The sequence below is a fragment of the Zeus faber genome, assembly GCF_960531495.2.
Source record: "Zeus faber genome assembly, chromosome: 15".
Taxonomy (NCBI): Eukaryota; Metazoa; Chordata; class Actinopteri; order Zeiformes; family Zeidae; genus Zeus; species Zeus faber.
In genome coordinates, this window is record NC_137194.1 from 18825072 (window position 1) to 18847574 (window position 22503).

The window sequence follows — 22503 nt, forward strand, 5'->3', positions numbered from 1 at the left end:
GGGCGGCGGACGGCGGACGGCGGACGGCGGGGCGGTCTGGAAACGCGACGACGGGCGGGACGCGGCTCCCCGGCTGGTGTTTATTTTTTGGGGTTTTTTTTTGTTTTGTTTTTTTACCCACCCGCGAAGCTGACCCCGGCGGTGGGAACCCGGATGTGGGGCCCACACCCCCCCCCCCATACACGGCGACGATTGGCTCGGAGCGCCCGTCAATCACAAACGGCCGCGACACGTCGGGCCTCCGCGGTGGCCGGTCACCCGGAGGCCCGTACGGCCGATCGACAGCCCCGGTCGATCACCGGGCTTGCCGCCGGCTACAGGCTTGCCGCCGGCCCCCTCGCGGCCCCGCGACCCCCCCCCCCTCCCCTCCGGATCCCCGCCGTGGCCCCACAGCAGCGTGTCGCGCCCGGGGTCCAGAAGGTTCCCTCCGGCGAATGCGCCGCTAGGACGGGGCGACGGTGCTGACCCGCTCCACGGCGGAGGGAGCGTGGAGTATGGAAATAAAAACGCGACATTCAATGATCGTTTGGCCCCCAAATCGACCGCAGCACCAGTTACATTACTTTACATCAGGTTTACCGTCGCTTTTGTGTCCTCATAAAATACAATTCAATTATAATATTATATCATGGTTGGATTTACTATAAGAAAATTGCAAAAAAAAGATGCACGTGCAGTATTGTATTGTATAACCAGTATATACAACATTGAATTTATTTAATATTAGTTCAAACGACTAGAAACCATTTTTATTAAGCATATGTTGCTGTGTTGTTATTGTTTTACTCACCCGCTCTCTGTTTACAGTGTGGTGAGTTCAAGGTCCCGTGTCTTTCCCATTATAGCAATTTCACATTCCACAGCGTCTACTAAACATCCTAAAATAGTCTTCTATTTTAATGTTTTATTTACATACAAACTTTTTTTGATTCATGACTTAGCTTTATTTTTTTTTCAAAAAAGAGTGAAATTCAAACATTTATTTTCAGACCGTTACAGTATGAGGCCTCTCCCTCGGCGCGTTTGTTTAGGGATGAGTTCATGGCAACACCGGACCAAAGGTGTTGCAGTGGAGGGATGAGGTCAAAACGACGCGTTACAGTGTTTTTTGTCGTTGTTGTTGTTTCTTTCTTTCTCCATCAGTGCCATCGGGAACATTCAAACAACACAACCGACGAAGCGTTTCGAAAATAATTGAACGGGATCATGCGCACGCACTGCACCGATTTTAACTCCCTGCAGGCAACAACACATACCTGACACCAGAATGGCATCTGCGCCTAAAATAGAACGCTGCTGTATCTTGACACTTCGTGTTGGAGGAGCACCACCGTGCACTAATATCCACCGGGCACGAATATCCAACGTGCACAAACATGTACGCTACGTGTAACACCGACATGATCAAATTTGTCAAGGATACCAATAAATTAAAGATGAGTCGTGTATGTTATAAGGAAAGCTTGCACGTATTAGATCATTCGTTTCCTTGACAGAAAAAGCTTCTTTTGCCAGGCACCTCACATTTTGGCAGCCCCGCCACCAGGTCGAGCCGTTCCTGACGCCGGGGGGCGGGGGGGGGGGGGCGCCTCCCGGCGTGACTCGCTATCCGAAAGCGCGCTCTCTAAAAATACTCCCGCGAACCTCCGCTGAGCCTGCCGGCCTTTGAGGAGCGAGGCGCAAAGTGGACGTTGGGGAGCGTGAACGTGACCACGGGCGTCGCTGCAGCTCAGCGGGTGCAGTTCCCTCGGCAATGTAGCTGTAGGACACGTGTCTACAAGGGGCTTCCTCACACTCCATGCAAATGGCAGTTGGACATTTAAAGCGGATGTGGCGCCGTTTGTGCATTTTTCTGAGGTGGAGAAGCAAAACATTGGATACAATTAAAGCCCTCGAACAGCATTTGCGTTCATTAATGACGCATATTACAGACTGCTCAGTGGTTCATGTCATGTTCTGACATGAAGGACCTGAGGAACCCTTCAGCGGTAGCAGATCTGTGATATCTCCATGGCCGGCTCCAGGAGTTGGGCGGCGTCCTGACACGAGCCGCAGGTGCAGCCCCGGTCCAGCTCCGTCCTGCGGCCGCAGCAGTCCCCGCCCGGCTGCTCCCGCCCGCTGGACACCTTGGCGTATTTGCACGAGGGGAAGCAGCGGCTCGCGGCCCTCCCACACACGTCCGGCAGCATGGCCGCCAAGGCATGGAAACGGCAGTGGAGGCAGGCCAGCAGGAGAGCTGCACAGTCATCTGGCGGTGAGGAGGGAGGATATAAAAGAGGGCACAAACAGGCACTTAATTTCAAACCACAGATTAAATCAACGCGGTGCAAAACATTGTTGTTAATAGGGGGTATTTCCGTGTCAGGAATTACTTCCCCCGCGTAATAAAATGATTGCATAGAAACTCATTTCCCATCAGAGGGGAGAGAGACGGTACCTCCAGAGGCCGGGTAATAAGAGTCGTCCGTGGAAAAGCTCTGGCTGGAGCCTCCCCACCCGCTCCCGCCGCCGCCGTCCAGGCGGCCGAGGTCGGCGTCCGCTTTGTCCGGCTCCCGCTCTGAGATGGTGCTCAGCCTGCGCACGTCTCTCACGGCAGGCCTGCCCCCGAGCCTGGAAGGGTGGCCTGGAGGTTCCGGCACCCTTCCTTTAAATCGTAAAAAGGGAGACGCACGAGGAAAACAAAAAGTAAACGCGAGGTACGACCGAGAGTACCTTCCAAATAAACGTGCGCAACCGCTCAGGGACTGTGTCGTGAGGGATGGAGTCATATTCTCGAAAGAGCTTTTTCATCAAGCTTGCGATGATGTGGTTTGAGCACCATGTTTCACTTCTGTAGATGAGGGTTGTTAATGGGACTTATACACTTTATTTGACTTGTTTGAAAATGATAGATGTCTCATAACTCCCCCCCCCCCCCACGTTCTTTAGACAGTTATCCATTCTATCCAAAGCACATTTTCAATTATTAAACAGAAATAGGAAGGGCATCCGCTCTGTATACATTTACAAAGTAAGGAGTTATCGATTTGCGTTTGATTAATTTGGACCCAGGTTCCCTGAAAACGCCGCACTCGATGTTTATTAGCGCATATATACAGCAAAAATCAATTCCTTTGAATCAATAACTGCAATTTAACATACTTTAAAAAAAAAATGTCTTGCAAGCAAGGCAGTGCAATGCGCATGACGTCACAGCACAACACCCAGAATGATCAAGTCTAATGACACACCTCTGGACTCAGGACCTGCAGCCTCCCCGGGCTCATCACCATGAGGATCATCTAAAGGAGTGGTCATCTTATACAGAGCAGCGTGGATAAAAGACAAATTAGCATAAAAGTCAAAATACGACAGCACACAGCTATATAACCGCAAAAGCTTTACCGACTTGAAATAGCAGTTACAACCGAGACTAAAATGAAAAAAAATACCAAATCGGTTACCAACAAACTAATACCCCGGCTGTCCGAACCGTGCGGAGACGTTTGCCTCTGAGGCACCGCAGGGCGAGACAACGCAAGCCAGTCGGTTGAATGAATACGAGGCGATACCGTCCACCCGGCAAGTGGAGACGGCAGCATCTGCACTTGTAGCTCCCCCACCCCGATCTGAAGCAGCTCACACAGTACACACACCCTCCACGGAGCGCTCGATGAGCGACCGGCCGGCGAATCGGGGAGCGCACGCACGGTCAAATCCCGTTGCGCGAGGCTCCGGTAACGGAATTGATTGATTAAAACATCGGGCTTTAGAAATGAACGAACAAGCTTGCATGGGCTTGACTTCACCATTCCTTGTCTCACCTCGATGGTAGAATTATTATTCTTTTTTTTTTTTTTTTTTTTAAATCAACCTTATTTTTTACCAACCACAAATAGTAGGGGAGTTATTTTAGATGCCCAAGTGTGCCGCGGCACAGGGGAAACGCAGCCCGCCAGAGCGTTTCTTTCCTGTCATCATCTCTTCCATTAAGCACTCATTGCTGTGGCCGTTAGCACATTCATCACTCAAAACAGGCGTACGACCGCGAGGCTTCATTGGCGCTGCCGGGGATCAAAGAAACATCCACAAACTTTTCACAAGTCATTTATTATTCATAGAGATGTGTTGGTTTACAATCATAGTAATACTATATTATCTACTTTTACACGCTCCATTAGAGCAAATTCAGCAATGTTCATGGTTAGGGTGAAAAAAAAGACGGACAAATACAGAAGTTACTTATATACCTTTTTTTATCAATTGATTATATGTTAAGTACGACTACACCACGTCATTTTGGCAGTGTATGTGACATTTTCCTTCCGACATTATTTCCTCTCCTCCGTTCCTTTACAAATCAGGCTTATTTTTATTTTTTTGTATAAACACCATGAAAAATAAAAAATAAATTCAGGTAGTGGGGCCCCTACATGGTATACATCTACCACATGTGGAGGAAAAAAAAAGAGAAAGAAAACAAGCTTTCATTGTGAAGTGCTAATCATAAATATTCCCTTTCCTTTGGCTTATCGCGGCCCTTCTGTGTGCAGGTAGAAAATGACAATCAAACAACATGGTGAGACTACGCTTCGGAGAACGGACACTTTCAACACAAGCCTTCGCCTGGCCTCGCGTACTGTACAGAGAAGAAACGAGAGCCAGTCAGAGAACAACAAGAAATGGCGATAATTACACAAAAAAAAAAAAGAAGAAAAAAAAAAAAATAAAATCAGAAAAGAAAAAGTAATTGCCCTTGGAGAAAGATGTGTTTGGTTATGTGTTTCGAAGCGGTCGTGTCGAGTCTTTTGGTGGTAGAAAGTGGGCGCGGCGGAGCGTCGGGGGCGGGGCCGGGCGGTCAGAGGGAAGGCACGCGGTCCAGCTGCAGGTGGGGCCTCCCCGGGCTGCCGTGGCCTCCGTCGTGGTTCATCTCGGGGCTGTGGCCGAGCTCCTCCGTGCTGTCCGGAGACTCGAAGGGGAAGGTCTCGCAGATCTCTTCGTCCTCTTGCTCTTCTTTGATGCTGGAATTTGAAAAAATATATACATATATTTTAAAAATAAAAATCTAAATCAGACAGAGATTTGACGTAGAATTTGTGATTGATTCTCACTGTTTAAATGTTGCAGATTATAAGGCGCCTGGTCATGGTAACTATTAAAGTGCAATCCGTGAGCTTATTTTGTGAAAAATTATATATATATATATATATATATATATATATATATATATATATATATATATATATATATATATATATATATATAAAAAATTTAAAAAAAGAATAGTAATAATAATATAAATAATAATCCTGTATTTTATTTTTATCCTATTGACTTTTTTACTATTAGATGGTACTTTTTACTACTTTCATAGCCAGCTGTTCTATGTATTTGTCTTATGCACGTTCTCCTCTATATGCTTTTTCCATTGCTGGTGATGGGGTCCCCCTTTCTCGGCAAGAATGCACCGATTCGGCATTCACAAAAAAGAACGGCACCCTCGGATTAACAATGTGACCGAGAAAGATAAAAATCAATCGATCGGAAAGAAGTCACACTTTCGAGAAAAGAAAGCGACGGCGCTTTCGGTTTCAAACAGCGTTCTGGGACATGCGGTGTAACCCAGCCAACACCGCATGGGTTCGCGCAGCATACCGTATACCCAAACGCTAAAATATCTCACTTTTGGGCGACATTTTGACACTTGAACACGTCACTCACAAAGACTGCGGAGGAGACTGCGTCGCGCTGCTGTCGCTCTGGTATCCGGCTCCGTACACAAACGCTCCGTTGATCTGCTCCTGGAGAGCGTGCGGCAGCGAGTGCATGGGAATGCTGCCCATCGAGTTGTACAGAGGGATGTTGAAGTCTGGCATACCAGTCTGGGTGAAAAAACAAAGAAAACAAACAAACAAAGAAAAACAAACAAACAAACAAAAAAAAAAAACATTCTTAGAGTTGAACTCGTTTCAACAAATAAATAGATAAAGAAGTTAATAACTGAAGGAGTTGCCACGGGGCTTCGAGGCATCGTGTAACCTTACCTGAGGAGCACAGCCCGCTAAACCCTGACGGCTCTGAGGGTTCTTCATCATGGGGGACCTGCACAAAACGCTAAAAAAGTTACATCTTTGTTCCACGATACGGTACACAGAACGAATACTATCTGCGTCTGGCTGACGACGACGTTTGCCGCGGAGACGATGGCACGGACGCCGAGGCCGAGGGTTGCACCCACCCGTTGCCAGTGGTCTTCTGGGGCCTTCTTCTGTGGAACTCGATCTCATCGACCGTCCACACGGCTCCCTTCACGTTTTCCAGCCGGACAAAACATTTGTGGAGGCTGAGGTTGTGTCTTACAGCGTTCTGGGGGATAAAGGGAAAATATAATTGCAAATGTGTATTTCACTGATTAATTATACATGTCACCACTGACTAACACAGGCACACAGGCACACACACACACACACACACACACGTGTGATTTGATGTTACTGGGTGATGATTATTAATACCTTCCATGTTGCTGCATTGCGCCGAAAATATGCAAAGGTCCTTGTGAACCAGTTGTAGATTTCATTTAGAGTCAGTTGCTTCCGAGGAGAATCGTATATCGCCTGTGATGAATGGGGGGGGGGGGGGGGGGAAACCAACTGTTTTATTATAGATTAACAGGGAATTATAGATGCTCTACTCTGGCTTTGATATGAAAATCCATTCTCAGTTAATACTTAAATATTATGGAACTGTAGTGTCAGATCACACAGTGAAGGAGCGAAGCAGGACCGTACCTGTCTGATGAGTGAAGCGTACGTGAAGGGAGGCCTCACTTCGGTGCTCAGGTAGAACTCCTTGTTGTCCATGATGTCTGGGGGGGGGGGAAAGGGACAAAAACCAAAGGTGGATTTACCAACGCCGCCGCGTTGCATGACATCGACCGGAACCGGGGAAGCGCTCCGGTCGCCCACCTTGGCTCATGGATCTGCTGTAGCGCCGCCGCACGGGGGTTCCACTGAACATGCCGTTGGGCGTGAGGACTGAGGGGGCGTCGGAGAGCGGCGTCAGGGGCGTGGACGGCGCCGTGGCGCTCTGGGAGAGGCTCATGGGAGGGGGGCCCTTGGGTAGCGTTGCCTGGTTTGAAGTTTGCTGTGGGGGAAGAAAAACAGCACGCATTAAGAAAGCCGGGCCAGGGGAGAGTTGAGTGTTTGCGTGCGAACCAAAACCTTTTTCGGGGGAGAGGCCAGCGAGCGTGACTTACGGGCTGCGCTGCCGGTTTGGGTTCAGAGGATTTCAGATGAGCCATCATGGCCTGCAGCCGCTCTTTGTCCTTTTTCAACTGGACCCAAAAAAAAAGGAAGTTGAGAGCTTGGTTAAATATTAATACCCCACATACCCACTCGAAGACAAGACTTTTTCCCGCTCTCTGTGCTTTTGATATAAAGTTCAATTCATTTTTCAAGGATTTGGTCGTTGGCCAGAGATAGCGCCTTCTAGCTTGACATCGGAGAAGATTCATGAATAAACCAAAGACTTACCTGCAGCTCCAACTGCTGCACCACCTGCATCTGCACCCGGCACTGCGCCGTGCTCTTGTCATCCAGGGTGTGCTCACTGTTCAGATGCCTGCCGACAAACACATGACAGTCAAATATGCGGTATGTGCAATTGTCCTCATAGCTTCACAGAAAAATAACAATGACCACAAATGCCAGAGCCAAGTCAATTGTTTTGAGGTTTCTAAAAAAGGAAAATCCTTTTGGAGAGGAGATGAGGTCATTAGGTTACTTCAAACGAGGTTAATTCGCAGAATTGTTAACTTACAAAACGACAACAACTCATCTGAAATGATCTTTATCACATTTAGGTCAACAGCCCTTCATCTATTATCATTCATCTATTATTTGACGCTTAGTCCCCGAGTACTTCAATACATCCTGGTCAGCGCACATCAAACCATATTTTGGGGGAATTCGGGCCGCGTACTCACTTGAGGAATGCCTGAAAGTCTCCGAACACGGTCTCGCAGCCCGGCCACTTGCACATGCCGTTGCCGTAGAGCGGGTGGCTGCTCTGCGAGGGGTCATCCGGAGGGCCGCTGCAAGGAGGACAGTGGTGCAGCGTCAGTGGAGCTGCTCATAGGCGGATCGCATGGGCCCCCAAACCAAACTGCGTAAACCAAAAAAAAAGCACCTTTCTCTGTGTTTCTGGAGCCCGTGGAAGCCATTGGTGGTCGACTGTTGACAGGAGAGATCCCTGGTGTCTCCAGCAGAGGACAGGCTGGTGCCATTCTCACATCCTGGAATAACACATGGAAACCGTGGATATGTATTTGAAACATGGCGAACACACACACACACACACACACACACACACACACACACACACACACACACACACACACCTTTTCGCCTGAATTTGTCAATTCAAATTGGATGACATAGGATTCAACATTTTGCCGGTTCATCAACTACCGTCACAGCCCAAGTTCTGTTCCAGGCTAAAGTTGGTATTAAGCCAAGAACCAGTACCTGGATGTGTATGTTCCCGGCCTAAAATACCAAGGAAACCAACTGGATTGACCCAGATCCCCCAGTATCGATTTGACCTAATTCCTCCTCCCATAAGCTACCTTGGAGGAGGAATGTTCAGAGGACAAAAGTAAATCACAACACAAAGGATTAAGAAAACTAAAAATGACCCGCGGATGTTCGGATATGATTCCGAGGCTCCGAAAACGCACTCCGACACCAAGAGGCGGGGCTTCAAAGCGACAAAATGGGACGAACGATTGGAGAGCGCGGGCGCATGGACGGCGGGCCCAACGTACCCTGGATGGTGGCGGGGCTGCTGGGAAGCACCGACAGCAGGCCTTGCCTCTGCAGGTTGAGCACGTGCTGCTGCTGGACCTGGAGGAGCTGCTGCTGGATGGCCATCTGCTGGGCTGTCAGCTGCGGAGCCACAGACACTCCAGTCAACACGGCAACAGACGACAACCCCCAAACAGGCCCCCACCCCCCCAAAGAAAAAAAATCTAATGACGCAGTCGCCCCCTCAGGTCGATCGGAAAAACAGCAAACATAAACAAACAGCTGATCCGGCTGCGCCCTGAGTCAAGATGTCAACAAACAAATAGGTCTCGTGGTGGGAAAAAAAAAGAGGTTTTCGAAAAACTTTCCAACATGGTTGGAAAACTCAGCAGGGTCAATTTGTGGCGCTGAGGAACAATCTTTTGGAACAACAACAGCTGGAGGAACGTGACAAGTTTTCTGGGTCATTGTTTCACTTTAAAGGCTGGCTGGTTTTCCGCGTCTACGCCGTAATTGCAGCCTTGACCGAGGAAATAATAACTGCTAAATTATGGGCAAATAAGAATTGTCGCCGTTCCCTCTGATTTGGTCAAAATACAATGTCAAAGACGACTAAAGGAAAAAAAACAGTTTGCAGTTTTCAAACCGTTCATCTTCTTTATGCACCTCCGGTATGTTTCTAATAAAGCCAAGACCCACTTAGTACTGAATTTCATGCGGCTTTAAAATTTACCACGATGAGAAAACAGAGTGTGCACGGATGAGTGCAAGTTCACTGAAATGCTTTTTAAAATGTTGTTGTGTTTTGTTTTTTTAAACGGAAGAAGAAGAAGAAGACGAAAAAGAAAAAACTGTTTAGAGTGTTTACCTCTTGGCTGACGATGCCGGCGTTCTTCTGCTGCATGAGCTGTATGTTCAGTTGCTCCTGCTGGTTCTTGAACACTTCCTGTATCTGTTGCTGCAAACACGTTCAGGAGGTGTCAGTTCAGTTTGGAGAGACACGAGAGAGAGAGAGTGAGAGAGAGGCAGCAGGGAAGAGCTCTCTACCTGGTGGAGCATGAGAGCTTTTTGCTGCTGGTGGAGCAACGCCTGGAGCTGCTGCGGGTTCAACACCGACTGCTGAGTCGCGGTCCGCTGCAGCTGCTGAGGAGCCTCGGCTGGAGGGGTCATCATGGACACCGGGACCTAAAAGGCGCAGACACACACACAGACACACACACATTACACAAATGTATCCAAAAGACTTAAAAGCAAAAAGAGCAAGATGCAAAAAAAAAAAAAAAAAAAAAAAAAAAAAAAAGAGACAGAAATGTAAAGACCTTTCCGAAAAACATGTTTATCACAGAGAATGAGCACAAACCCATTCCAAACAAACGAGAAACAACAACAAAAAAAAAAAAAAACCCCAAAAAAACGGAAAAAAAAAATAATAATAATCACAATCACAAGACGTGAGGTTTGTGTGTGTGGGAGTGAGTTTGTGAGTGTGCGTGCATTTTGTTTCAATCAAGATCTGAGACTTGTTGACAGAGAATACAAATAAGGCTTTTGAATAAATGTATTTAGCCGGGGCGACTAGAAGAAACCAAACCGCCTCGCACTCCAAACTCCGGCAAAGGAGGAAGCCTGCCGCCAACCAGCAGATGAACGGGTTGGGGGTGGGGGGGGGGGGGGGGGGGGGGTGGGGGGGACAACCGCCAACAACCATCGGCGAAACTAAGAAATGATATTCTCATTTAATTAAACAGTCAAGAGCTCCAGAGCTTCAACCAAATCACAAACCAGACAATGTTTCACATTTTCAGGCCAGTGCTTATGTCAGGTTGATTGTACATTCATCTTTCTGCCTCATGGTTTACTGTTATTATATATCGTATATTTCATTTTTGGATATGGCCTTTTATTTTTCAGGTCTTCATTTTTATTGATATATTTTAAATTGTTTTTCTGTTATTTTCCGTTATATCTGTTGTTACCGGATTTTTATTGGGTACAGTTAACGGTTTATTGTATTTTTCCATATATATTTTTTTTTATTATATTTCTATATTGCTTTGTTTCTTTATTGTTATTTTGCCTATTGTGCTGAGCTGCCGGGACGTTGCAGCTCAACACAATAGGCATCCATCCATCTGTATCTATCTATCCGCACTAGTCAGTCCACTGGTCAATTTTGTTGTTGTTGTGATTTTATTAGCGTTTGAAAATTGGACTCCGCAGAACTCGAAGTTAAAAATAAAAACGCACAAAGAAGCAAACATCGGCTGCCTGAGGGGAATAAGAACCCCATCCAAAGCAGCAACAGCAACAACAACAACAACAACAACAACCTCCACCCAAACAACAACAACAACCTCCGCAACAACAACAACAACCACCTCTGCTCGGCATCCAGCAATTACCACACCCTCCCCCCGCTGCTGTCAAGCGCTCGCAGCTCTGGGGATGTTTACAGTAAACATAAACAGAGTAATCAAAGTTGCATAGAGATATAAATAATGAATACAAAAAAAAAAAAAAAAAGGAGGAGGAAAAAAAGCATACAGAGCATGTTTACGAAAACAGAACTCGAGACGCATATTTTAATTAAAGTCTGAACCACAAACAAACATTTCTCTCCAAGGCCGGCTCTGTTTTGGATTGGGTAAACAAACTGCCAGAGAATTTCGCGGAGGCTCTGGTCTAACAATAACACGTGACGGCTTCTGAGTTTGTCCTTTATTATGAAATTCGACGGTGGTGCAGAGGTGGTCACTGCTTAGGCCAGAAAACAAAACAAAACAAAAAAAAAAAAAAACCCCTCCCCATACACAGAGAGAGAGAGTGAGAGAGAGAGAGAGGGAGACAGAGAGAGACAGAGAGCGAGACAGAGACCCAGTCACCCCACCACCCCCCCTTCTTTTTTTTTTTTTTTTTTCTGTGGACACCATCAACAAAACAACAGCCCTCGCCTAATCCCCGTTGCCATGGCAGCCAGCAAGTCCAAACATCTTCTGTTGTTGTTATTGTCGAAAGTCATACTGGTGAGCAACAGAGTGTAAACACGGATCTGTTCCCGCAAGACAGGTCCTGTGAACTCTGAGATGACTGACAGACGAATGAAAAAGAACGGCCGTGGTTGGCGAACAGCAAATACACCCATCCTCACGTAGCCCCCCCACCCCCCAAGAGACGGCCCTGACTAATAAGTTCGAGGAGGAAAGGAGTGGACCGTCGGGTCAAAAGAGATCAACAGAGTTGGTGCCGCTGGTGGCGGTGAAACAAGAGAGGAAACGGATAATAACCACCCTGATTCAAATAAACACAGATTTAAATTGTAGAAGCCGGGAGCTCTGTCGCATGCACGGCACAGCACCATTCAAATGCACACACACACACACACACACACACACACACACACACACACACACACACACACACACACACACACACACACACACACACACACACACACACACACACACACACACACACACACACACACACACACACGCCGTATTCAGATTAAAAATAGCCCCCGGGCCTGATCTTACTGAGGTAAAAGACAGACCTGATCATTTCCATTTAAAGCGGCGGCTGGGAGCGGTTGCTGAGAGAGCAAGTGCTTCGTCGGGGCGGCAGCAGCGTTGTGCCTGGCAGGCCGGCGGAGCCTCACTAACCCATTTGATGTGAACATAAACAAAAACTAACAGAATAACACGGCCCTCCCCCCCTCCAGCGCGAGCGCGGCGCACACCCTCCCCCTTCCTTGTGGCTCGCAGCTTAACCCAGCCTCCCCCGCCGACGAACCCTCCCTCCCTCCTTCAACACAAATACAAACACACTGGAAATATAGGGAGGAGGAGGCTGGAAATGTTAGCGCCAACCTTCAGAGTTGGAGAGCCTTTTTTTTTTTTTTGTTGTTTTTTTTTTTTCTTCCCTTATGGCAACAAACTACAGCTGTGTCAAGAATGTCCCAAATCGGGCATTTAGAGTTTAAGCCATCGGTCAGGTGTCCGGGGCCCGTCATCCTGCTGGAATGTGTGTGAACGCGACAGAGAAGCGCTGTGAGGAACGCACACCAGACAGGCTGCCCGATTCACAGGCTGTGCATGAATGTGGCATCTAGCCCACAGTATGGGGCTGAAGCGCGTCCAATCTGTATCTTTCGGACCATTCTCATACTACCTTTAGATCGTTTAACCAATAAGTGGTGTTGTGTAATGTTGAACACATTGCATCTTGAATAAGAGAAGACAAAAACAACCAAGAGGGAGAGAAAAAAAAAAAAAAACCCAAAAAAACAAGCACTCATTTAAATATCAAATGCACTTTTTGCAGCTGAAGAGTCAATGTGTCGGGCGAGGCCCAAAGTAGGGATGATTCACCAAGTTGACTTGTGTTTATATTTTGTTTAGGGAAATTATTTTGTTTTCCATTAGTAATTTTGTGTACATCCGAGAAATCGAATATGCTACTATGAGTCGGAAATTGAAGTTACTTTTCCGACATGTTTAATAGTGTTTAATGGTTCTGGGACTGGGTGTTATTTATTATGATGGGGGAGGGGGGTTATTCTCTGATATGGATGGACTCTATATTAACCAGCATCCGACCTGTAGCCCACATCAGTATCGGTCCATCCCTGGTGTTTAAAGCGCAGAGGCGGTTACTGACCCTGGGAGTCTCAGGAGGTGGAGGAGTGTGGCTGCTTCTGCTCAGCTGATTCTCATTCTCTGTGTTGTTGCTGCTCTGTGTCTGAAAAGATGCGCTGCTGTGGCTTGTCTGCTCGGACCCAGACTCATGCATCTGGACTTCGCTGACCTGGGGAAAGAGATGGAAACAGGGCAAATGAAAAAAATATATATATATGTATTTTTTTTTCTATATAATGAAATACAGAATATGTAGAATGGAGACAAACAATATTTTGTTTCCTCAGAATGTTGCAGACAAGCCGGAAACAATTGGGAGATCTACTGTCTAAGCTGAATGAAAGTCTGGGAGAAGGGTTTGAATTTAGTTGGGGTTTTTTTTGCGTAGAAAAAAACAAAAAAACAAATCCTGGCTATACCGTTTAATAGCAGCAATAACTGAGCTCCCAAGTTAGAAACTAGGAGTTAACAGCGCTTCCCACAAAGATAAACACTCTCTACTTCTATAAGAGAGAGGAGAACATGCGTGGTCTATTTGTTGAATAACTGATTGCTGCCATGGCTACTGTAAACACAGGGGCCCTGGGTCTGTGTTTATGTGCAAACACATCTTCCTTCTGGAGCAATTTACCATTAACCAGGTGGTGCGATAAACCGTTCTGGCAGGTAGCACAATGCACAAGTCGGCCTTTATGTATACAGCTTGGGAGAGATGAACACTAAACAGCACAAACAAAACTAAATAAAGAAGGCAGTTAATAGGAGCAGATGGGAGTCTAAAAAAAATAATAAAAATTTGCTGGTGGGTCATTCTACCACAGGCTGAAACTAATTTGCGACATGAGTTATTGTTACAAATACCGAAGATCATTCTCGCTACTAGAGTTATCCATACTACAAGCGTTATGTTAAACAAAAAAAACAAAAAACAAAAAAAAAAAGTTGCACTTCATTGCCAGGAATATTGATCAGTTCAATCGACATGTAAATATTGAACAATTCGATCAATATTTACCCAAGACGTGGGCATTCTTGAGAAATGGTTCAATATGAATTGTTACAAATATCACACTAAAGGGACTGATAAATCTATTTCCCTGACATTTCCCTCTGTGGATTAAAAAAAGTGTATTAATTTCATTTTAATGCAGGTAGAGAGTTTTAGACCGACAGACTAGTATCCAGAAAGTGGTTTGGACAATAAACTAGTTGTTCATTGTAGAAGGCGTGTCGGGCAGACCCCACACAGCTTGTAGGATTCCAGGATTTTCAGCCCGTAATGAATAAAGTACTGATAGGTACTCGTGCGTATTTATAGTTTTCAAGGTGTTGTTGAGGCAATTCCAAAGCTATGGGCGGCACCAACAAACAAACGCCAAGGAACGGCCACAAAGAGGCCTTTGCCTTTTTAGGAAAGGGCAAATTTCCACCATGTTTGGATGATCTATCTCAGAGAGCGGGGAACACACGGTATCAACAAGATGGCTCAATATTGACTCTAAACAGCCGACATAAACCAGCCCAAAATAAACCTCTATAATCCCCCCAAATCAGGCCACAAATCAAATAAGTATAGTTAAATGAAATGTACGATCGGAGAGAATATTTCTATCATAACTTTACATGATTGTTTTCCTTGTCATCTTAGACAAACCATAACAATTAAAAAAAAAAAAGTGAGTAAACAATGACAATTTTGGCCAGACATTTTGGATACAAACATTATTATCCAGCAGTTTTTACTTGATCATTAGTGTCGAAGCCAATATTAAAAGACATTCTACTAGAGGAAACGGTCGGCTACCTTAGAAGATAAAAGATAAAAGATTGCCAAGATAACACATTCCGACGGAGAAGCTTATTGCAATGACACAAACCGTTATAGTTTGTTGTACATCACCTCGCTGTGATGTATGTTGTCAAAAGAGCGATGCACATAGTTATTTGTATGGTGTAAAAAATAAAATGTTGCGTGTTTATTCATGTATGTCTGTTGTTGGAAGACCTTTGTTAGATTACTGACATGACTTCTCACATGAAGTGCTCATAAAAATGCCAGGCGGGATTGAGAGACGACTACTTTCACGTAGTCAAAGAAGTCAAATAGTAAAGAGTGGTTGTTCGTCAAACGTGCCGGAGCAGGGCGGGCGACAACTGAAATAGATTCCTCCGAAATCAACTTTTGTCGTTTTTGACTCAACATCAACGCTCTAGTTTAGACTCAAAGTGGTTTCACTTTCACAAAGAACAGCATCGTGTCTCTTAGAGCCTTTCGGAGAAGCGCAGACCTCGGCCATTAGTTTTGAGGTGAGGCACATCATCGCAGTTGGGATGCGATAAAAAAAAACAAAAACAAACAAACAATAATAATAAATCAATGTTCCTACATTTGAGACTTCCAGCCACCCTACACGTGTCCAAGTCACAGAAAACAAAGAAAGCCGACGTGCCTGGTGTAGTTGCTAATTACCGGACGTTTAATCACTCGACCCAGCACCGGGAACCGTGATTTCAGGGCTAAAAGCCGCGTAGATCTGGGCTCAGATGCGCCATTCGCCCTCCGATTGAGGTACAAATGGTTATTAGTCATTAGTTATTATGTATCTGATTCCGATTGAAGCTTAGGTCCGTGTTGTTTTTTGGGCTTTGTTTTTTTATAACGACTTGAGTGCGAGACCGAGGCGCTCGCGAGGAGGACCGGAGACGGACCGTAGGATACCGTCGGAAACCGACACCCCGATCGGCGGCCTGGTTTCACAGCCGCGGAACGTCAAGCCGCGAGACACCACGGTCACATTTCAGCGACCGGAGGCTGATTTCCAACCAGACATTTTGTTGATCGCGAACAGCAGAAGCCAACCGCCTCGCCCGACGCTAGCTTGGTAAAGGGGGGGAAAAAAAAAAATGCGACCCGGATATATACCACCGAAGCGGAATTTTTAATTGGCGACCCTCGAGTTCACGAGTGAACGTACTCGACGTTTGACTTACCGGTAATTAAAAGGCAGGACGGCCGTGAACCCGGGTCGGTGAGAAGGGGAACCTCGGGGAGAAGCTTTGAAGCTAGCCAGCTAGCCACTAGTTGCTAACGAGAGGAGGCGGGGCTTCGGCAAAAGTAAACAATGCTGACGTCACGGTCTCACGCGGGGCCGTTCCAGATCAGCGTGAATTTACAAAAAAAAAAAAAAAAAATGATGTAAAAGCTTTAGCACAAAATGACGGCAATTCTTGTTAATTGATGAAACTACAACTTAAAGCAGCGATCGCATCGCCCCTCGTGTTGCAATAGTTACATGGAAAAAAAAAAAAGCCAACAAATTTATAATCGCATTTTTATACAATAGATACTTTTAATAGTTGCATCAAAAATCCGCTGCAACAAAATAATCGTAACACCCGATGGGTGCAGCACGCAGGTAAAGAAAACACCATTTTAAATGACAAATCTTGACATTTCTATGATATATCTACGAGATCCTGCTTGGATCAGCTTGGTGATCCAAAAAAAAATAAAAACAAATAAAAGACCCAAACTCTTACAGGTCTCGTGGGGTTTCTGTGAAGGGGAGGTCCCCCCCCCCCCCCCAAGTCTCGCGAGATTTGGGTAAAACTTGCTGCCCACCCCATGGGAGATTAATCACTGTCCCGAGCCTGCACCGTCGAGACAGCGTGGCTCAGATGTGCAGCGTGTTCCAGACTGAGCTCGTTCTCCTGGAGTCTTCAACAATTGACTTGGATTTCGAAGCCGCTAATCCGGTCCGCAGACGAGGGGAAATAACTTCCGTGGCACTGTTTATGGGTGTCTTTTATTGCAGAATTTCAATGCATGAAATATGTGAATAATAAAAAATAAAAACACGTCACAAAAAACAAACAAAAACCAACTTGCAAATGTCCTCGATTAACACTGAATAACATTGTGCTACTATAGTGAGGGCTAGAATATTTCTCAGTATGATGTCTTGACAGAAGTATGTCCTAAATATCTTCAAGTGAAAGGTCATTTTGTTTTGCCCATCCTTAATTATTCTTATTGCATGTATGGTAACACAACCAGTACAATGTGTAGAATAACTTTCCAACGTGTAAAAGTATAGGTAGTAGTAAAGACAACAGAGATTGGATAGTTTAACGGATGGCACGGACAAACAAAACATTATACATTTTTGAAAAACAGAAGGCACAATCCTAAAACAACAAGAGTTACGATTCAAGATTGAGATCTTGGCTGAGATTTGACCACGTGCGCAAAGGTACTGACTTCATATCATCCGTGCAGGGGCACTACCGTGAGAACAACGGGGCAGCATTTGATCCTAAATATCGACGCAACTTTAAATGTTTGCCAAAAACGATGCTTCTTAACATGTTACTGCCATGCTTCAAACACTCCGGGCCCAAAGCCACAAACATAATTCATAAACCCTCGACTTTGTTGTTAGTATGTTAAGCGATGTCACGTAATGCCTTATTCATATCGTACTTTCCTATTGTGTACACACACACACACACACACACACACACACACACACACACACACACACACACACACACACACACACACACACACACACACACACACACACACACACACACACACACACACACACACACACACACACACAGAGAGAGAGAGAAACACGCAAAAGGCGACTTTGGTGGAAGTAAAAGCATTTCCTTCTGGTACCTAGTTCCATGTGATGCGTTTAAATTGATCAGATTTTAAAATTATACTCCACAAATATAGCTAAAAACAACATACAGAGGAGAGAAAGTATTTAAACTGTGAATTACATTCAGACTTTTGGCTTTTTTTTTTTTTTTTTTTTTTGAGATGTTCACAGCTTCGACCCTGTTTATGGTTCACGGTCTAATAAACTGGTCGGTTTGTTAGACCCCGTAATGTATTCAAACGATATTGTGATCAGATCTGTCCAGAGGATATTTTTTTTAAAGCAAAGATTATTGAGCTTTTTAATTTACCACAATTATACTGCCCATAATGTCTTAAAAGAGAAAAAAACCACGGTAATTACCACAGAATCATTGATCAATGACGGTCAAAAGGCTTGTCATCACTACTTCTCCCCATCGCCAACAGTTTGATCAAACCTTCACTTGTATAATAAAATACTACGAATAAAAAACAACAGAAAAGTGTTTTTCTTTTTCTGAAAGGGTGTCTCAAAAGCAAGTGTTTTAAGAGTCAAATAGGCACAGATCAACTCTGTTGTATCCTGGAGGGCCTTTCCATCGCCTGACGTAACGGAAACGTTCCCTCATTACACTGTACCAAAACTAGAGCCATAATAAAGCAACTAAACATGAACTACTCTGCATAAGTGCAACATTCTTTTGCAACATTCATATTTTATATGCATGTCAGAGCCTACTCATATTGACTATTCTATCCAAAAGAAGATGCAGTATTTGGGCCGGAACATACAAAACACACAAACCTTATTGTCAGGGTAAATCTGTCTGAATTAAAGGTACAATCTCAAAGATTTTAATTTAAATAAATGTCTGTTAGGTCACTATCGATCGCCGAGTAAGGTAACACAAAGGTGACTGAGCCTTTGGCCCGCTGATGAAAGCCCTTACATTTGGAGTATTCTGAGTATTAAGAACCGGGCGAATATTGCGACTTTTCCCGCCATGCGCTCAAATCACACGATCACGACCTCAAATTGTTCTGGAGGCGTGGCCCAGGTGCTGACTACCAACGGACTGACGTTTACGCTGTTTGGATCTCTGGGAAGTGGAAGCCAAAAACACACCTGCAATTACCGCTTTTGGCCATAGGTGCCGCCAAAAACAACTAAACGAATCTTCGAGATTGCCACTTTAAACTCGATTCAAAATGAGACGTAATTCAAAGATCGAAAATGTAAAAAATAAAAATAAAAAATAAGTTTGTACGTCTAGAAAACCTGAATGTTCATATTCAACTACATTGTATTTGAAAATTCTATTGTGTAAAAAAAATAATAATAATAATTAAAAACAGCCATCGCAAACAAATAAGCCATTATGCTCTCTACCAAATCAAACGTTGAATGACTATCAACTGAGAGTTTTATGAATGACAGCAGTGCTGAGAAAAAGGGGAACTCCCGTCCATTACGGCCCAATGGTTGATGTCGCTGGTCGTTTTTGGCAAAACTACAAACGGTGGCGTGTCTGGATCTCAATTTTGTTGCCTTTCTCTGCGATTATTTTGCTGTTGAAAATATGTGCAACTCTGCTGGTCTAAGAAATTCCCCAAAATATTACAATCTTTTACCGTGCTGATAAGGAAAGAAAGTGTCTCAAGTGTCCATTTTTTGTTGTTGTTGTCGTTGTTGTTGTTGTTCTTGTGCAAAACGCATCTAATGCCTGGAGCGACCTCCTTCAAAGGCGTGGTGCTCCTCGTGTGCTGCAATTTAAGAGGAGAAGCCACAAACACACACGTGAGCGACATTTTTTTTTTCCACCGAATCACGGCGCGTCGGGCAATATTGCGTTGACGGAAAAGGACGCCGCTACTCACGCTTGTAAAATACTGCTTTGAATGATATTTGTGGGAGAAGCTCATAGATCCTTCCCAGGACGTTGGCCTCGTTGGCGCAGGAGGCGTTGCCGTTCCAGATCTGGAAGATGTCTTCTCGGTCCCGAACGCTGACGCTGACGCCGACCACCTCGTCTTCTGCCGGGGAGAGGACGCATTGCCCACGATTTAAAACACCAAACGCATGCGAGAGATTTCTGAAAGCCGATACCACTATGCAATGAACCCAATAGCAAAAAAAAAAAAAAAAAGTCTCTTTAAAAGAAAAAATGAAGTTGGCTCTTTCTCATATCAGAATGTCCCGCTACCTGAAGCACAGTAGTCAGTGAATTGCTCTCCGATAGTTGCCAACAACAACTCCTTCCATACAGCCGACTGTGAAAAAGAAGACAAATGTGTGAGGGAGACGTATAACTGCACAGCAGAAACAGGTTGGAAACGCCAAATGTCTCACTTTACCGTGCATTCTTTCGAAACTTTCATTTTCCAGACCCCACCTTTAGCGTTGCTTTCCTCTTCCCTGTACAGAAAAGCGATGGGAGATATTAGAAAATTGAAATGGGGTAAGCTTCGATTGCGTTTCCAATTTTATATCTTTTTATTATTGATTATTTTTGGCACTTCAGAATACTCACCACAGCGGTCTTCGCTCTCCTCTCATTAGGTGATAGCTACATCTCAGCGGCAAGCTGGACACACCCGGTATATTGTTGTAAACTCTCCAAAAATTCTAAATGAAACGACCAAGGGAAGAAATAAACACTTGAATAATGTTTGCTTGGGGTTTAGGCGGAAGACACTCTTTAAATATATAACATGAATGCAACCTGGTTATCTGGTATGAATATCAAAAGAAATGAACTAATACTCGACCCGTTTGGATTGGTGAGCCAATGAATGCACATAACTCCAGCACTGTTATAGCAAAGATTTAAAATTTAGTTCTGCCACAGGCATCAGCTTGCAGCTTGCAGTTGCATACAGCTTCTCTTTTACTACTCACGACTATATATATATATATATATATATATATATATATATATATATATATATATATATATATATATATATATATATAATTTTTTTTTACAGCAAACATTGTGAAAACACGCACGCCTGAGAACGTTGCCTTCCGGGCTCGTGCTCTCATTCGGGGGGGCTGCGAAGCATCTCACCTGGACAGTTTCTACAGTGTAGATTTTCTTCAAGTTTGACTCACATTCGGCCGCCGTGGTTCCGGGCAGAGATCTGACCAAAATGCACAGAGAGAAAGGAAATTGAAATCCTATCACGACAGCCTCGAATTCCGTATTCTGGATGACGATGATGAGACCCCGGGTGTGCTCTGTTCAAACCGCTGCTTCACATGAACCACATCACCCAGGTGGGATATTTAGAAATGCGGCCATTTTAACCACGTTGACGTGAATTCGTATGATATCGTGATGTGTTTTATTTGGTGCCTTTTGTGAAAGACAAACATCTGATCCCCAAAGTGTGGCCGGCTGGAAAAAGGGCTCACATGACAAATAACCCTGTCAACAGTAAACACCATTGACCCCATTGCTCCACACTTGGGTATGGTCACGCGCAGGCACGCGCGCGCACACAGACACACACACACACAGACACACACACACACACACACACACACACACACACACACACACACACACACACACCCTTTGTTGTGACTTGCATAACTTATTGCCGGGAACTTGATTGCTCAATTCCACAGATTTCGAATTTTGGCAAATCAAATCCAGATTTTGGCGAAGAGTAAAAAAAAATAATAATAATAATTCAGCTTTGAACTAAAACGTCAAGCGGCGCTGGATCCGCACACCGTGTCACCTGTGCTGGCGGAAATGGGTCAGGTTTTGACATTTACATGGATCTAAATGCAGGTTGAAGTGCGATCCGAATGAGATCCAAATGCGCGACCTCTCACGGTGCGACTATTTAGGTCAGAGGGGAAGGATGTTGGCGGGACCTCGGTCGGAATTCGGTGTGATACACGGTCACTGCGGGTTATATGACTAAAGTGAAGTCACTTTTAACCGGGGCAGGCGGGTAACCCTGCCCCGGGTCTGCCCGTGCCCGTCCTCAGCTTGCGTCCCCCCCCTCCCCTCTCCTCAAAGCTCGGCTCCCAGGGAGCGGCGGACCACCCTACCTGTCCAGCCAGAAGGTCCAGGGGGAGTGCAGGGGCAGGGTGTCCACCCCGGGGCCGCCGGCTCCGGTGTCGCCCGCGGCGAGGGGGCCCAGCCGGCTGGACAGGCTCAGCGGCGGGGCCGTGGCGGCTGGGACCGCCATGTTCGCGCAGAACGATCGCCGACGACGTCAGCGCGGTCGCGGCGGAAGGCGCTCCGGTGGCTCGGCCGCTCGGCGCTCCGGGCGGGTCAGGTAGGATCGAAGGCTCGATCCGCCGCTGACTCGTCGGCTGCTGCTCGGCGGCGGCGTCACTTGTGTTGTGACGCCACTCCGGCCGGGTGAGACGACGACACGCGAGACGTAGCGCGCACGTCTAATTCGC

General features: G+C 45.6%; 2 protein-coding genes across 5 annotated transcripts; both read right to left on the reverse strand.

The window, feature by feature from the left end:
- Positions 1 to 4079: 4079 nt before the first annotated feature.
- On the reverse strand, positions 4080 to 16460 carry LOC307240803 (forkhead box protein P1-like). Of its 4 annotated transcripts, none has more exons than XM_080014667.1 (16): positions 16412 to 16460; positions 13443 to 13589; positions 9834 to 9971; positions 9655 to 9744; positions 8807 to 8927; positions 8170 to 8275; positions 7967 to 8074; positions 7515 to 7602; positions 7238 to 7315; positions 6948 to 7125; positions 6771 to 6847; positions 6495 to 6596; positions 6218 to 6345; positions 6024 to 6081; positions 5701 to 5861; positions 4080 to 5000 (listed from the first exon to the last, which is right to left on the reverse strand). In XM_080014667.1, the coding sequence occupies exons 2-16, from the start codon at positions 13572 to 13574 to the stop codon at positions 4838 to 4840; spliced, it is 1728 nt and encodes a 575-aa protein (XP_079870793.1). In that variant the 5' UTR covers positions 13575 to 13589; positions 16412 to 16460; the 3' UTR covers positions 4080 to 4837. The 4 variants fall into 4 exon arrangements, with proteins under 4 accessions (XP_079870793.1, XP_079870795.1, XP_079870792.1 ...); XM_080014669.1 differs by lacking the exon at positions 16412 to 16460 and adding an exon at positions 16130 to 16255 and having other exon boundaries at positions 9655 to 9738; XM_080014666.1 differs by lacking the exon at positions 16412 to 16460 and adding an exon at positions 16130 to 16255.
- Positions 16461 to 17207: 747 nt separating this feature from the next.
- Positions 17208 to 22452, reverse strand: LOC307241351 (eukaryotic translation initiation factor 4E type 3-like). Its single transcript, XM_080015398.1, has 7 exons — positions 22144 to 22452; positions 21146 to 21218; positions 20606 to 20700; positions 20430 to 20490; positions 20279 to 20345; positions 19953 to 20108; positions 17208 to 19838 (listed from the first exon to the last, which is right to left on the reverse strand). The coding sequence occupies exons 1-7, from the start codon at positions 22281 to 22283 to the stop codon at positions 19792 to 19794; spliced, it is 639 nt and encodes a 212-aa protein (XP_079871524.1). The 5' UTR covers positions 22284 to 22452; the 3' UTR covers positions 17208 to 19791.
- Positions 22453 to 22503: the final 51 nt, after the last annotated feature.